This window comes from Nuphar pumila, chromosome 15 (genome assembly GCF_984573655.1).
Source record: "Nuphar pumila chromosome 15, dmNupPumi1.hap1.1, whole genome shotgun sequence".
In the NCBI taxonomy this organism is placed as follows: domain Eukaryota; kingdom Viridiplantae; phylum Streptophyta; class Magnoliopsida; order Nymphaeales; family Nymphaeaceae; genus Nuphar; species Nuphar pumila.
The window spans coordinates 41077315-41095573 of record NC_143263.1 but is presented as its reverse complement, the minus strand read 5'-3'; the positions used below and the strand labels follow the sequence as shown (position 1 = coordinate 41095573).

The window sequence follows — 18259 nt, the reverse complement described above, 5'->3', positions numbered from 1 at the left end:
GAGATGTTTAGTGAGTCTGTTTTGACCTGTAATTATAAAAAAAAAAATTTAAATATTATTTTACCAGGTTTGGATGAGGTCTGGTTTATGTATTCTTATCGGGTATGGTTTTTCTTATGGAAAATCCGCTTGAACCCGAATCCGCATTCGATACCCGTATCACCACCCACTTTAGCGAGCGTCCGACACGCCCCTAATTTATATCCCATGCCATACCAACTCAACGCAATTGGACGCCGAGGATCATGTCTGGGAGGTTGGATTGGAGCTCTAGGGTCGAACAAAAATTAAAGATTCTCCACACGTGCACGAGTGTCTCTCCGCACGTGTTCTGCCTCACCCTGACACGCCATCTCATCCATCCAAACTCTCGCACGTGCGACCCAATCCCCCTTCTATCTGCTCTTCCATTCCCCTGTTCTTCCATTCACTTCTTCCCAAAAGTTCAAAATCCCACCGAAGAGAGAGAGAGAGAGAGAGAGAGAGAGTTATTCCTCATTCGTTCTCCCATTTTCACGAAATAAGCCGAGCCACCCAAACAGGTCCGGTCGTCAATCATCTTCACCAGAAACAGAAGCAAGAAGGAAGAAGAAGAAATAAGAAGAGGAGAGAATGGATGATACAGAGGATGACGCTCGGTACCCTCCTTACGCGGTCGGCCCCCACAGCCATTCTTCGTCCTCGCACCGCCCCAAGCTCCCCGTCCGAAACGCCGCGACCCCCACCAACAATGGCGCCGGTTACCACGAAGACGACGACGAAGAAGGAGAAGAAGAAGAGGAAGAAGAGGACTACGAAGACAACGCGCGGCAGCACCGCCACCACCAACACCAGCAGAACCCTCACCCGATCGACCACGACGATGAAGATGATGAAGAAGAGGCCTCCCGCAGCGGCAGCGAAGATCACGCTCGCCGGTCAGAGAAGCTGAATTACGAGTTTGCGCCGAGGGCCGCCCCCACCGTAGCCTCAAAGCCGCACCCACCACCTCCCGCCCACCCGCGTCTGGCAACGGCTGACTGGACCGAGGCAGCGACCGGAGTCCTACTCGATGTCTGGGGGGACCGGTTCGTGCAGCTCGGCCGGAAGAGCCTCCGCTCCGACGAGTGGCTCGAGGTCGCCAAGAAGGTCTCGGCGATCGCCAAGATCCACCTCACCGATGCGCAGTGTCGGAACCGTCTCGACACGTTGAAGAAGAAGTACAAGAGGGAAAAGGCGAAGCTTTCCGAGTCTGGTGGGGGTGCTGGCGGTGGAAGCCGGTGGGTGTACTTCAAGCGGATTGAGTCGCTCATGAGCTCCTCGACGCCGCCCCGGGCCCCTCCGCAGCAATCCCGGCAGCCGCTCGCCTGCGGGCTCGATTCAGGGGAGTATGTGTTCACAAATTCTAGGGTTTACATGAACCAGGCAAATGGGCTCGACGAGATGAGGGATAGCTCGGAGTCGGGGTCTGAGAATGATGAGGAGGCGGAGGAGGACGAGGACGATGATTCGGATTGCCCCCCGCCTAAGAAAGCGAGGCTGCCCTCTACCAGCGGCGGGGCAGAAGAGGGGGAGGACGATCACGCTGTATCGTTCAGGATGCTTGCGAAGTCAATTCAGAAGTTTGGTGAGATATACGAGAAGATTGAGAACAGCAAGAGGCAGCAAATGATCGAGTTGGAGAAAATGAGGATGGAGTTCCAGAGGGATCTGGAGATGCAGAAGAGGCAGATTCTGGAGAGGGCACAGGCAGAGATTGCGAGGATACAGAAAGGGGATAATGATATTGATACCCCTGTCACGAACAGAAGCGAATGAAGATAAACCAATTGTATGTTTCTCTTGCAGTGATTGAATTCAAAGAACTTCGTTGGTACTGTTATTGGTGGTAATGCTGTTCATCTTTATGGTATTTTCTTTGTTGAATTTGTTTTGCAAAACATTTTTACCTGTTGATGAGCAGCATTGCGGAATTGTTGCTACTTTTTGGTGTATTAGATTTGGTAGTTTCTTGATGAGACTTTGACTAATAATACAGTGCATTCATCATGTTACATTGTTGGTTTTGCTCTATTACTGGAACTATTATTCTCAAGTGGTGTATGGGTATGATTCGATGTTGATATATTTAAGCAGAGCAAGGGCAACTTATGAGAGTACAGGAAAGTTTGATGAGTTTGCTTGTTTGTCATCTTGGCAAGATGCAGCATAAAATGTATTTGGAATTTAAATTGCAATTTTTGTCTTTTCATGGGGATATTGGAGCTCAACGTGTCAAATAGGCTAATTAGCGAAACAGCTATAGCCTGATCCTTCATTGAGGTGCTAGTGGCTCTACTTTCTACCATGTTGATCACTTTTACATGCTTTCCTTATCAAAAGAGAAGTGCCTTAATCATTTGATTGAGCTTTGTTATGCCAATAGTGCCTTTTCTGATGGGAAGGTAAGTCCCCTTCTCCATTTATGCCACCTTTCTTGATAATGATATGAACTTTGCACTCTATTGGTTTTGCATAATCTGTGGTGTTTACAAGAGGGACACTTGGCGCGTCTACTCTGGATAAGACATAATTTCTAAGAGCAATTCTTGCTGCTGGAAAGATATAAAGCAATCCAGGTTAAAGCTTTCTTAATTTTTTGACCAGTAGGTTCCTCAAGCACTTCCTACATCATCCATGCTTGCAATCTAAAGCCCTTTCCTTAGTTCAACACTTGTTTGCATATTGTAGTTATGTTTTAGGTGGACTTCTTGGGTCATGAATGCCCATGATGAGGGGTGATTTGCCCCCAAGAACAAGCATATTGCCTCAGGTTTGACTAAATGGTGAAAGATGGGCGCCTTGCGCTGCCTTGCTTAAATCCGTTTCTTAGTTGAAGAATTGCCTCAATAATATTGCATACAACCATGATGGTAGCTGATATGATTTTTGAGCTCAGTCTTACTGAGGTTCTTCACTACCACTTCCTAAAGCACCTAGAGCATGAATCTTAGTCCACATTGTCAAATGCCTTTACAGTATCTATTTTCATGTCTGTTGCATTCTTTTTTGGTGATTTGATGCAATGTGGAATCATTACCCAATTCCTTTTTGAAGTATTTCTTCTACAAGTCATTTATGCCAAACTATAATAGAAACAAGTGATATTGATGTCAAACCCATCCTTGCCAAGTCTCTTTTATGCCTGTTTAGTCTCACTGAACAGGAAGTATTGGTCTTCATTATCACATAAAATATGGATATCTGATATTAGTAGGAGCACTCCCTTCTTTGTATTTTGATGCAGAGAGAGTCACCCATGCTAGAATATTGCCGCCACCTGTGACTGTGATCTACAATGCTATTTGTTATGTGGGACAACTCACAGAAGTATTATTTTGGTCCCCAGGTCACACCTTTGAGATACTCTTGTATATGCTATTTTCTTCATCCCCTTGGGTATATCTTTGACTTCCCGAAATGGCATTCTAGCAAGCTTGATCATACTGGATTTGAGATTTGATGGGTGTATAAAGTGCTCAAGTTTGTAAGGACATGGAAAATCCGGAGTCTTTTTGCTATTGCAATAAGAATTAGATTTTCTAATCAACTTATGATTGGGGGAACTTCTGAGCTATGCCTGGTCAATGTTGTATGTACTTTGTGGCATTATTGGCATCACTTTATGGAGGATCTTCCTTGATAGATTTTTTTCATCAGAATCTACTTTTGAAGAGGATTAGTTTGAAGGAGAAGGACCGGGAGGGGTGGAGCGCAATGGAAGGTGGAGAACTGAAGGATATAGTGTATCAACGAGTCAGGGAAAATGGAAGTGTTGTTTTCACATGACATTGTCATGTTAAAGAAGTTATGGTTGAAGATTTTTAATTTGATGTCCTGTTCCTGTCGATTGTTTATGACATCTAGCATATTGCATGATATTCCATTAGAAAACAAGAAAAGTGATTGATAGATAAGAAATAATTGTGTGACTGTGCAGTGAAAAGAAAAAGGGGTCCCACATGTTTATGCTGCCACATGTAAATATGTGGTAGATTCTTTCTTGAAGACTCCAGTTTTTTGCTAATTTCCTGAATTCCCTGAATTTGCATACATGGCAGAACCATGATATTTATGCAGTCAGCATATTAGTGCTCTTTGGCAGTTATTCTTCTTATGATTGAAGGAAAATTTTCTCATATTTCACTATAGAAAAGGGTTTGAATTTTCCTAAAAGGTGGGAAGTATGGTGAATTGTGCAGTCACTGTAGTATGCAAATTGTCAATGACTGGAATGTCAACAAAATGGCTGGTTGCCGTCTAGGAACTGAAGATGTATATTGACTTAATGAAGTAGGGACTAATGTTCAGGCATGTAATTGTGCATAAAAAGTAGTCTTACTACTTGTGCTCACTTTTCATTTTTATCCATCATTTTTACATATCATCATTGAGCATATATTAGCATCTTAAAATGGATCTTTAACTACTCCAGTCAAGCTACTGTAATGAAATATGCAGAAATATAAAACAAAGGCCTCTAAGGGCTTACATGATCATAAATACAAAGTGTAGATGCACATACACAAGTCCAACTAAGGGACAATCCAAGAGCACTAAAGCACTAACACAAGCACTAAGTGCATACAAGACATAAAAGAACAACAACAACAACAACAACAACTACGCCTTCATCCCAAAACAATTGGGGTCGGCGATATGAACCAAAAAAGAAAATCATTTTGGGTCTTCCACATGAATCCTTCTCTTCCAGTCATTTCTATCCGATGCCATGTCCTCGGTGAGGTTCAAAGCATTCATATCCTTTCCTATCACCTCCATCCATGTCTTCCTAGGCCTACCCCGACCTCTTATAACTAATATATTTTCCCATTTCTCCATCCTTCTAACTGGAGCATCATTAGGCCTTCGCCGAATATGTCCAAACCACCGTAAACGATTGTCTCTCATCTTATTTTCAATGGGTGCAACGCCTACCTTCTTACGTATCTCCTCGTTCCGAATCTTATCTTTTATTGTATTTTCACACATCCATCTCAGCATACGCATCTCAGCTACACTCATTTTTTGAATATGATGTCTCTTGGCAGCCCAACATAAAAGTTCACAAAAATATAAAAAATATACATTCTATTAAGCATGAATGCTTAAGAGAAGCATTAAAAAATTAAAGGGCATAAAAGCTCCTATTTATACACATACAAAAGAGAGGGAGACCTCAATAGAGTTGATGGACTGTTCCAACAACTTTATTGACTAGTCAACTCTATGTTGACTAGTAAAAAAATATTCCAACTCTATTTGGTATTTGACCAAATAGTCCCTATAAAACTAGAAAAGGACAAAAAAAAGAATAAGTAAAAGTACTAATGTACCTCTAATGGTCACAACCTATTACAAGAACTGAAATGATCAAAATACCCTTAATGAGTATTTATCTATTGCATCATTATAAATGAAATATATATATATATATATATATATATATGTATGTATGAAAATACATATACATGGACATGTACAACTTAATACTCCCCCTCAAACTTATGATGTGATATACCGAAAGTTTGAAAATATAAAAAGAATCAACAAAAATGATCAAAGTCTTCAAGTGTCTTCATTGGAAGTTTCTATCTTTATGTCGCATTAGAAAATTTTACAAATACAAGTCTCCGAATGTTTTCATTGGTGATCGTCTTCAAACGCCTTCATCGACTATCTTCATCTTCATGATATGATGCATCAAAGGTATTCCTTTCTCAATCCATCATATCTTTAAGAACCTGCGGAGAAAACAAAACAAAGATTCCAACTAAACAAAATAAAATATCTTAACCCAATAGTTATAAAGTTTTTAAAACAAATATATTTTTGAACAAGAGAAACATTAGATAATCATTAAGAGAGCATACCTCAAGGATAAATTTTTATGGAATCAAATCATAAACCCAAAATCAATATATTTTTTTTCAAGAAAAACATAAATATTGATTATAAGAGAACTTGATCACTAAAAGACATAAATTATAAAGAAGAGAGAAAAAATTAAGCATAAATAATATCCCAAGGATTTTTAGAAAAGCATTTCAAATAAAATAACAAATCATCACTGACAATATGCATATAAAATATAACAATTCAAAATAGCTTTAAAAAAAGGAGATAATTAAATTCATGCATATAACAATGTGAACAAGATAATTAATATGAAACACACACACACACACACACACATATATATATATATATCCAACATGCAATTAAAGCATATTTAATACACATAATAACGAAAGAGAGCAATCTCACAAATCACAACCCATTAGGATTCATTCACATAACCTAGAATGGGCTTAAGCACAAATGACCAAACATCAATCTTAAAATATATATATTATCAATGAAATGCATATAAGATGCATAAAATTTTATCAATAAACATTTTTCATACAAATTGAAAAAGTTTATAAATTTTATGAAGAGATTTTAAAAATCCCACGCAACAAAAGGAATGATATTTGCAAATCTCAACAATAGTTCGACCACCACAAACAATCACCTCACTAGACTTTCAAACCTCAAAATTCAAGTCTATAAACAATTAGAATAAAAGTAAAATCATAATTCCACTAATGAGCTAAAACACACACAAAAAGTGTGAATAACCATCTTTTGTCTACATAAAATGACACTTAAAACTAGAACAAGAGCATAACCAATGGGTGCACATAACTCACCACATTGAAAACATCTCTTGTCGACGTATAATTGATACTCAAAATAAGTGTATCAACTACTAGAACAAGAGTATAATTATAGTGCCACTTATGGGCTAAACAAACACACACAAGTGTGAGTAAACATCTCTTGTTTATATATAGTGACACTTAGATAAGACGCATAACAGAAGGAAACATAAGAGGTAAGAGAGCTTGTAATAAAAACAAACTAATGCCATAAAAAAATAAGAATAACGATTTTAACAATCTTTCGAAACTCCATGGTTCTAAAAACATAACTATCATTATAGGAAAATCAAAATATCAAGCATCTAATATTGTAACAATAGCCACACAAACAAATAGTGATAAAATACACTCATAAAACTGAGGTCAATCAGTTGCTAGTTAGATACATACCTATACTGACAAGATGATATGAGGTGCACACACAATTCACCCCAATGACTAATTCAGATTTTCAACAAAAATGAGTTAAGAAGACAATCAACCATCAATCAAACTCAAAGCAAATGATAACACGCCACTCATAACTCCTAGGAATTTAGACTGATAAGATGACATGAGGTGCACACATAACTCAATTCAACAACTAACCCTAACTCCACAATATCAAGGTGTACAAGAAACAAATGAGTGATACAACACACACTCATATAACCAAATAAACTGTAAGTCAGAGTCAAATCATTTGGCAATCTATACTGACAAGAAGACAAAGGTGCACACATAACTCACCTCAACTATTAACTTTGGTCCCACAATATAGTACATACAACTCTCCTCGATAAAGGCAAACAAATAATAACGGATGTATCAAAAGAAGAGAGATGGACTTACAAAGCCAAATAATAAAAACCTTGAAAGACACGTTCTAAGGAACAAAAACTAATAAGACAAAAAATTTAAAGTTAAGGAATTCCTCAAGTAATGCAATTATAGAGCCTTCAATTACGAGCCAAAATATCCACCAATATTAAGTGGATAAACAAAAACAATATTCTCTAAGGAACATTCAACAAAACTCACAAAGGGCTACACAAGAAGTGTAATAATATAAAAAATGATATTTTATTGAATATCATAAGTATGCAATAGAAACATAACACTTAAAACTCATGTGAGGTATCATGATGCAAATAAGTTTTAGTAAAAACATGCAATCATACGACAAGATAAATAATGGGAGTCTTCAATTACGAACAAGCATGTCAATCAATAATGAACAATTATTAAAATGAACCACGAGGGAAACACTTGTAACACCCACAAAGGGCAAATGCAAAGAAGGTTCTCATAATTCTCAAATTAATATTTTATTGAAACTAAGTATGCAAAAAATATAATATTTAAATTCTATGCAAAACATGGAAAATGATTTTCATTAAAGAGCCATGAAACTAAGAAAATAATACAATTACAAGGACCACAAAAGGGCCAACAAGAGAAACACACAATAACATAACTATTTTTAATATTTTTTTAAAAGGAACATATATATAAGGCATTTATAAAAGTGAATGATTCCCATAAAAAATCATGCTCAATACCTTATGCACGAACAAATAATCACATTCATCATGTAAGACAATCACAAGTGCACAATTATCATATATCAATATAAAAATTATTTATTCAAAATTTAAAAATAACAAGCTATTCATGATCACTAAGATCCTAACCACATAATTTTTAATACTTCATAAAATATTTTATGTTTCACATAAAAATATATCAAAGACAAAAGAAAAAATAAAATTTCAAATACAAGTTAATCAAAATCTCATAAAATCATACTTGTGAATGACACACAAAACCATTTTAAAATAAATATTTCAAATTATTTTAAAAATATTTAACAATTTTTCAAAACAAAGTTTAATATAACAATAAGTACGAACTGTTAAAATATGATGTATATTTATATATATATATCTATATATATCGATTACGACACATATACATATATATGATATATATATATGTCTACGTGTCTATCTATATATATAAATATATATATATATATATTGTAAAACCCCACAGGGGTATTTCTGTCATTTCACCTGTACACGCATATCCTTGATATGCTTTTTCCTTTCTTTCTTTTTCCTTTTTTTCTTTTTCCTTTTTGTATTTTTTACTTTTTCTTTTTTACATTAGAGAGGGGTCCACATAGAGTCGTTGGACCCCTCCAACGGTCATAAATATGACCGTTGGAGGGGCTCCAACGACTCTATGGGAGCCCCTCCTTGGGTCCCTTGCTGTGTATAAATAAGGGGCTCAGCCCCATGTATTCCTTAAGCTTCTTTTGAAGCATTCTATGAAGTGAGATATATTTTTTATCTTCTTTTTGTGCTTGACCACTTTTGTGGTTTATTTTGCCCTTTAGTGGCATCTTGTGTATGTGCGTGCTTCCGTGCTTTCACTTGGAGACGTTGCTCTTTTCATTTGGCACTTCATTACATGGTATCAAAGCCTTGGCTAAGAAGGCTTCATTGGATCCTCCATTGACAAGTAATACCTCTCCTCTCTCTTGTCTTATAAATTTTTCTTCTAATGGCCAACAAAGATGCAAAAATCGATCTCTCATTCAAATTGGATGGGACCAATTATCGTATGTGGGCAGCCGCTATGGAGAATAATCTCAAAGGTAAAAGGCTTTGGGGTTATGTATGTGGAACCATTCCGGAACCACAACTTAAGTTAACTAAATTTGAAGGAGGTGAAGAAAAGGCCTTAAATGAAGAAGAAAAAGAAAAGGCTATTCTTGATTACTCTTCTAAAATGGAAGATTGGGAAAGTGAACATGCTAAAATCTTAGCGTGGTTCATGAATAACGTCGAATTGAAGATTTGTGCAAATCTTGCTAAATTCAAGAAGGCTAATGAAGCATGGTTTTTCATGAAAGGTATGTACACTCAAAGAGACCTTGCTAGGCATTTTTTTCTTCAAGAAAAGGTAAGAGCTACCAAGCAAGGTGATATGAGCATTAGAGACTACTATAGTGCTCTATCCTCTTTATGGGATGAACTTGTCCTTCTCGAACCTCAATGGGAAGGAAGTGCTATTGCTATGAGACAAGAGCAAATGGAAAAAGAGAGGTTCTTTCAATTTATTCATGGGCTTCGTGCCGAATTTGAACAACTTAGAGGATCTCTACTCCATAGAGCCTCTACTCCTCTAAGTGATATTTTGGCCGATTTATGTCAAGAAGAAACCCGTTTGGCCTTAAAAAGGGATGTTGATGAAGTACATGCCGTGTCTAGACCCGGCAACAATGTAAGATCATATAAACCACCACATTTTTGGAAGAACAATGGTGGAGGAAGGAAAATCATTTGTCATAATTGTAATGAACCGGGCCATATTCGTCCCGATTGCCCTAAATTCAAGAAGAAGGTAGCTTCTGTGGGAGAAACTCCTTCAAACATCAATGAAGATTCAAAGAAGGATGGTGACATAAAGGATTCCATCGCTCATCTAACCGAAACTCTCCAACAATTTATGAAGATGAACGCCTCTACATCATCATCCTCACCTTCCACTTCCGGTGCCGCCATCTCTTCATTCCCAGGTATGTCTTCTTGGATTCTTGATTCGGGTGCCTCTTTCCATATGACTCCAAATGCATCACTTTTGTCAAAACCAAGTCTCAATAAGTTTAAATCATATGTATCCACCGCCGATGGAACTTCTTTAAATGTTGAGGGTATTGGAAACCTTGAGAAAATTTATGACCAAAACAAAGAATTTTTTGTTCCCAAAATCCGAATCATCCCAAAACTTAATCTAAACCTTTTCTCCGTCTCTCAAATCACCGATTTTGAGTGTAATGTCTCTTTTTCACCAACCCATTGCTATGTGCAGGATCTCCGGTCCGGGAAGCGGATTGGGCAAGGCCATAGAAGAGGGGACCTTTACTATATGGATTTTTTGTCTTTGCCATCCAAATCATTTTGTAATCATGTTCAATCCAAAGATATTGAGACTTGGCATAAGAGACTTGGGCACCCTAGTATTTCCAAATTGTACCTTTTTCCATTTTTGGAAAAATTTTGTAATACAAATACATTTACATGCAATGATTGTATTCTTGGGAAAATTCACTCTCTTCCATATTCTCATAGCAATTTTGTGTCAAAAAGGCCTTTTGAACTTGTGCATTCCGATGTATGGGGACCGGCACCCATTATGTCCAAAGGAGGCTTCTCTTATTATGTTTCTTTTATTGATGATTTTACTAGATACACATGGGTTTATATTATCAAGAATAAATCTGATGTCTTCACTAATTTTAAAGAGTTTCACGCTCTTGTTCAAAATCAATTCCAACACAATATAGCCATTTTTAGATCCGACTCAGGAGGAGAATACATGTCTAAAGACTTCCAAAATTATTTTAAAACAAATGGAATTTTGCACCAAAGATCTTGTCCTAAAACTCCGCAACAAAATGGTCTTGCGGAAAGGAAACATAGGCATTTAATTGAAACCACAAGAACTCTTCTTGTGTCTAAATGTGTTCCTAAAAACTTTTGGGCCGAAGCTCTTCTTACCGCAACATATCTTGTGAATCGTATGCCCTCTTCCTCTTTGAAAAATGTTTCGCCCTTTGAAAAATTATTTAAAATTACTCCCGATTTTAATAGATTAAGAATCTTTGGATGCAAATGTTTTGTACTTAGTTTAGGACAAGATAAGTTGTCACCTAAAGCTATCGAATGTGTATTCATTGGCTATGGTGAGAATCAAAAAGGCTATAGATGTTTTGATATTCGAAACAATAAATTATATGTGTCGAGAAATGTAAACTTTATTGAAGAACAAAATGGTTTCGATATCCACACATCTAAGGAAGACATCGATTATTCTTTTCTATTTGACTTAGCTCCTAGATTTGAGTCTCCTGAGGCTATTTCTTGTGATACTAGTTGTGATGGAATTTCACATTATAATATACAACAACATGACAATACCTCCCAAAATGAAAACCTTAATGATATAAATGTTTATACCCGACGGATAGGAAATGAACATCAACCTGCTATTGACAGATACTCTCAAGACTTCTCTTTAGAAGAATCTACTAACAACAATCTACCTAGGAGATCTTCTCGTACCAGTAGGCCACCACAAAAGTTTGTGTCCTATGAATCTTTTTCTCCAAATTATAGGGCCTGTCTTATGTTAATACATTCGTATCACGAACCTACATCTTTCAAGGAAGCTAAAGATCACCCACATTGGATTGAAGCCATGAAAATCGAATTAGAGGCTCTTAACAAGGCCCAAACCTGGAGCATTATTCCTCAACCTTTAGGGAAGAAGGCAATTGGGTGTAGATGGGTATATAAAGTCAAAACTAAAAGTGATGGGTCTCTTGAAAGATACAAAGCTCGTTTGGTAGCAAAAGGCTATGCCCAAGAATATGGGATTGATTATGAAGAAACTTTTGCTCCCGTGGCCAGAATGACTAGTGTACGAACCTTAATTGCTTTAGCATCCATCAAACAATGGCCTATATACCAACTTGATGTTAAAAATGCTTTCTTAAATGGAACTTTATGTGAAGAAGTTCTTATGGATCCTCCGCCGGGTCTTGAAATTGGGAAAGGCAATATTCTAAAATTAAACAAAGCTCTTTATGGGTTAAAACAAGCGCCAAAAGCGTGGTATGATCTCTTTAGCAAAGTAGTTCTTGATAATGGTTTTTCCTCATGTTACACTGATACTGCTTTGTTTGTTAAATCCTCTAATGAATACATAACCATTTTGTTATTATATGTTGATGATATGATTATCACAGGTAATGATAAGAAAGGTATTGATCTTATTAAAAATATTCTTAAGAAAAATTTTGATATGTCTGATCTGGGTTTTTTGAGGTATTTCTTAGGAATTGAAGTTGCATACTCACCCAAGGGGTATGTCCTATCTCAGATGAAGCTTGCCTCTGATATTATTGCTAGGTCTGGGCTAACAGACGACAAAAGGGTGGAGACTCCAGAAGTGATCAATGCCAAGATGAGAGCCAATGATGGCACTCCTTTAGCAGATCCCACGCCTTATCGTCAATTGATTGGATCATTAACATATTTATCTATTACCAGGCCTGACATTTCCCATGCAGTTCATAGTGCAAGCCAATTTCAGACTGCTCCTACCACCACTCACATGGCAGCAGTGATGAGGATTATCAGATATCTAAAAGATTCCATAACTAAGGGAGTATTCTTATCCTCTTCTTCACCTCTTACTTTACTTGCGTATACTGACTCTGATTGGGGGGGTAACCCCGATGATCGTATTTCTACCACAGGTTATTGTGTGTTTCTTGGGGAGTCACTTATCTCCTGAAGGTGTAAAAAGCAGCGTAAAGTTTCTCTCTCATCTACTGAAGCTGAATATCGTGCGATGGCCACCACCACAACTGAGATTATATGGTTAAGAAGCTTACTTAAAGATATGGGTGTCTCATTCTCAACTCCCTCAAAGCTATGCTGTGACAACAAGAGCTCCATTTATATCGCTAGCAATCACACTTTTCACGAACGAACGAAGCACATTGAGATGGACTGTCATTATGTTCGAGATGAGTTCCTACGTGGCACCATTCAACTCCCATATGTTCCTACCGAATATCAGTTGGCGGACTTCTTCACCAAAGCCTTGCCTTCGCCTCGCTTCTATTTCCTCCTTAGCAAACTCTCGGTGATTTCACCGTGTGTTTGAGGGGGGGTGTTAAAATATGATGTATATTTATATATATATATCTATATATATCGATTACGACACATATACATATATATGATATATATATATGTCTACGTGTCTATCTATATATATAAATATATATATATATATTGTAAAACCCCACAGGGGTATTTCTGTCATTTCACCTGTACACGCATATCCTTGATATGCTTTTTCCTTTCTTTCTTTTTCCTTTTTTTCTTTTTCCTTTTTGTATTTTTTACTTTTTCTTTTTTACATTAGAGAGGGGTCCACATAGAGTCGTTGGACCCCTCCAACGGTCATAAATATGACCGTTGGAGGGGCTCCAACGACTCTATGGGAGCCCCTCCTTGGGTCCCTTGCTGTGTATAAATAAGGGGCTCAGCCCCATGTATTCCTTAAGCTTCTTTTGAAGCATTCTATGAAGTGAGATATATTTTTTATCTTCTTTTTGTGCTTGACCACTTTTGTGGTTTATTTTGCCCTTTAGTGGCATCTTGTGTATGTGCGTGCTTCCGTGCTTTCACTTGGAGACGTTGCTCTTTTCATTTGGCACTTCATTACACGAACATGATTTGACATTTGTCTTCATAAAATGTTCGAATAAAGCATCTAAATGCCAACAACACATGTTCAAGAATTACTAGATCATATACATACATTTTAAATAAAGCGAGTTTAAAAAAATCTAAAATTCAAACTAGATTTCATGGAAGCATACACATATATCATTTCACAAGATTAAACAAATATTATAAACCTTATAAAACATTTAATAAAAATAAAACCAACAACAATTTGAAAAGCATTTAGAGATTTTAGTTTCTAACAAAAATAACAAATAACTTTTCAAAGAGAAGAAAAAATGAGTGTTTTCTCATGTATAATCCATGAGATAAATTACTCAAATAATACTAAAGGTTTAATATACATATCGGGTCAAGATTTCTCTTAAATCCAAGCTATATAATGATAACAAATCCTTCACAAAGCACTAACTCGAACCAAAGAATCCCAAGAAAAAAAAAAAACAAAATACCAAGAAAGATTTCTTGGCTTTGATACTATGTAATGAAATATGCAAAAATACAAAACAAAGACATCTAAAGGCTTAGATGATCATAAACACAAAGTGCACTTGCACATCAACTAAGGGATAATCTAAGAGTATTAAGGCACTTCACAATCCCTAAGTGCATACAAGACAAAGGAATTAAAAGAAGATTAAAGAATATAAAAAATATACATTTTATTGAGCACGAATGCTTAAAAGAAGCGTTAAAAAATGGAGGATAAAATCTCTTATTTATACACATACAAGAGAGAGGGAGACCTGAATATAAATGGTGGATTGTTTTAACAGCTCTATTGACTACTCAACTCTATATTGATTAGTAAAAAAAGAACCCAACAACTTTATTTAATATTTAACCAAATAGTTCCTATAAAACAGAAAAGGACAAAAAAAAGAATAAAGTAAAAGTACTAATGTGCTCTTAATAGACACTCTATTACAAAGACTGAAATAACTAAAATACCCCTAATGAGTATATATATATATATATATATATATATATATATATATATACAACTTAATAGCTACCACTCGGGGGGTCAACGGGGTGGTTGTGAGGGTGCTGGGATGAAGGCATTGGATCAAACCCCACTGGCTGGTTGCTTTCAGAGGTGGGGCCACGTAAGGCAGGGTGGTCGCGGGGCCTCACCCGGGATTTTCCTCTCTTCAGTGAGGGTTTCTCGTCATAAAAAACAAATAAAAAACTACTAGGTCAAGCTACTTTTACGCTTATGTGTACATGTTAACTTAATGCTTGTAGTTCGTACCTTGTGTCATCAATGAATATGGAGATGAATATTGGATCTTAGTATGTATAGGAAATACAATAATAAAAGTTCCATCTTAACCTGGTCCATTGTTCTGTGGTGATGTCAACTATTTGCTTTCTTTCAGTGGTCTAAGTTCGACACATTGTCGAGTTGTATGACCTAGTCACGTCGAGTAGGATCTGGGACTGATATGTGAGATGCCTACGAGTTTGAAACTCAACTGCTCTTTGGAGCCATGGATCAAGGAACACAATGCAAAAGTTTACAAGGAATTCTCATGGCATGGATAAAATTCATGACATACATAAATGCTCAATTCTTTTTGCTTTGAACCCTTGTTTCAAAATCTCTCTCTCTCTCTCTCACGCATGCCATGACCATGATCTATTGAATCACTATAGTTATTGGCTTTAAAAGAAAAGTGAGAAAAATGAGAACATATTGTTTTGCAGGGGCTAATGAAAAGAAAGGCAGAAACTCCCAACCTGAAGTTGAAGTGCCGCGAACATGGGAAAATTGAAGTTGATTGATGACTTGAGATTTGCTCATCCAGATCAAATTTTGCATGCCCAGAGTGGGAAGCGGATGTTCTACTGTTGTCCCCAACACACGTTTTAAAACTCATAAATTGTGTATAATTTTCTCTCTTAATTGTTACTTGAGTAGCAGACCTTTATTAATAACTACTGCTTTTGGTTTACCTTGGGCCTGCAGTTCCAACGTTGAAGAGAATCATTCTTGTTTATGTGGGGCTGCTTTTGTATCCGGACAAGAAGCCGTGTTGTGTCACACATGAGATAAGGCTTTTATAATCCCTTCATTAGTTTTCTGAACTTTTTTTTTTTTTAATGATGAGGATCTAGGGCAATGTTGTGAAAAGCGTTGAGGCGTAGCAAGGCGCTCCACCAAAAACTGAGGCGAGGCATAAAGCGTAAGCCTCAATTTTTTTTTTGAAAACTTAAAAAAACTATAAAAAAATATCTAAAAATACAAATAATAAAAAATGCTTTATTGATGAAGCAACAACCAATAAAAAATAAAAAATCTCAAATAAATACTAAAAAATATGAGATTAACGTGTAAAAGTAACTGAGGAACTGATTATATAATTGAAAAAGTAATTATATAACTTAGAAACAAATTATATAACTGTGAAAGAATCTTCTTCTTCTTCTTAATAGAAAATCTCAAATAAATACTAAAAAATATGAGATTAACATGTAAAAGTAACTGAGCTGATTATATAATTGAGAAAGTAATTATATAACTTAGAAACAAATTATATAGCTGTGAAAAAATCTTCTTTTTCTTTTCATGCCTTAGCCCGGTGCCTTGAGGCGGAAGGCCTTGCACCTTAAGGCACGCTCTGATTTTATTGATGTCTAACTGAGAACACTGAGAACCTCAATTCTTGCCCTTAAAGGCTCTGTCCTTTGAGGGTTTCAAACAACTTTGAAGGCAATGGTCCTACTTCTCACTATTTTCTGCAAAGGCTGCTTGATGGATGAGAAGTCAGGTTGTGTAGTAGGCTAGTAGTTTCTGCTTATTATTTCGACTTTTTCCATTATACACAAGGTACAGATGATAGCAATGACAGCTCAACATGTTGGTCTTTTCTTGTATATGGGAGAGAGCAAATTTCTCATTAGACATTATTTCTCCGGTAGTGAGGTTTCGTCAGTTTACAGGTAAAATAGAAGGCAGAATTTTTCCTTTTTTTTTATGATGAACCCTCACCGAGAACCAGGTCACTTAATGCGACCATCCCCTGCGAGGTAAACCCCGGGTGGGGTCACCAACTGATAGCAGCCTGGCCCAAGGCATTCATGTTGCATTATTTAGTGTTTTCTTTTACTTGGATTTGAATATCCCTCTTAGACAATGGATAGGGATAAGGGTTAGGATAAGGGAAAAATCAATACTTTGTAAATAAGAGTCAGCTGTGGCAATTGAAAGGCTAGGTAGGGGCAGAACATGCACAGATATGTGCTTATCGAGATTCAGAGAGGTCATTTGATCTCTTTTCTGAGATGGCATCACTTGAGGGGCAAAATGAAAAGAAAATAAGGAGAGGGTGTCTTTTGGATAAGGATGGCCAGCTTGGGTTTTCCATTTAAAGTTAGAAATTGCCTTCCTCTCTATAAAAAGCTTCTGTAATCTTCATTTGTTTCTTATATAATGAATTTTCTCTCAGAGGTTTATTTTACATTTCTTAGCCTACTTGTTTGGTAGGAATAGGTCTCCTTCTTTGAAAGAAGAAAGCTCTCGAGCCATCAAGATAGTCCCACCACTTCAACCGTCAAACCTCCTTGTCATATCCCCCCTCATTCTTCCTTTCACGTCTCCCCTAACCTTCCTCTATCTCACGCACCTTCCTACTCTCCTCATCTCTCATGAGTTCCCTAACTCAGCCCACCAGTTAAAGGCACCCACACACCCAGTGGAAGTCAAACATGGGACAAAGGGGTCAGCACCTTCTCCCCAAGCCAACTGCCACTCAGGCGAACCGGGGGGATGTAAAATAGAAGGCAGCATTCATCATGGGTCCCTAGACAAGAACTGAAAAGTAAACTAACAGGAGTTTGGAGAGGCATGTTGATCGGGCACCGAGTACTTTACAAAGCACTTGGGCCATATCGCTGCACGTGCATCTATTTTTTACACAATGATTTTCTGTGTTCTGCGTGGGATGGAAAAAATCACTACATACACAGAAAACACTTAATGATTTTCTGTGTTTTGTGTGGACCGAGTACTTTGTAAAGTACTCAGGCTTGATCACTGGATCTGCTCGGGAGTTTACGTATCCTAATTCCTTTACACGTTCTAAACTCAAGTATGCCCTCAACAACCTAAAGGCCATGTTGTTGAGCAAGGCCATCCTGGGAGCTCTGTGCCTCCTACCCTCTACACTCTTGCAGATGCTTAGCCCTAACCAAGGACAGCTACCCATAGCAGTTAAC

General features: G+C 37.1%; 1 protein-coding gene across 2 annotated transcripts; it reads left to right on the top strand.

Moving 5' to 3' along the window:
- Positions 1–452: 452 nt before the first annotated feature.
- Positions 453–16116, top strand: LOC149815229 (trihelix transcription factor ENAP2-like). 2 transcript variants are annotated; one of them, XR_016427989.1, is made up of 2 exons: positions 453–1867; positions 15749–16116. XR_016427989.1 is itself a non-coding variant. In XM_089989604.1 (2 exons), the coding sequence occupies exon 1, from the start codon at positions 613–615 to the stop codon at positions 1795–1797; it is 1185 nt and encodes a 394-aa protein (XP_089845730.1). In that variant the 5' UTR covers positions 453–612; the 3' UTR covers positions 1798–1810; positions 15749–16116. The 2 variants fall into 2 exon arrangements, 1 of the variants encoding a protein (XP_089845730.1); XM_089989604.1 differs by having other exon boundaries at positions 453–1810.
- Positions 16117–18259: the final 2143 nt, after the last annotated feature.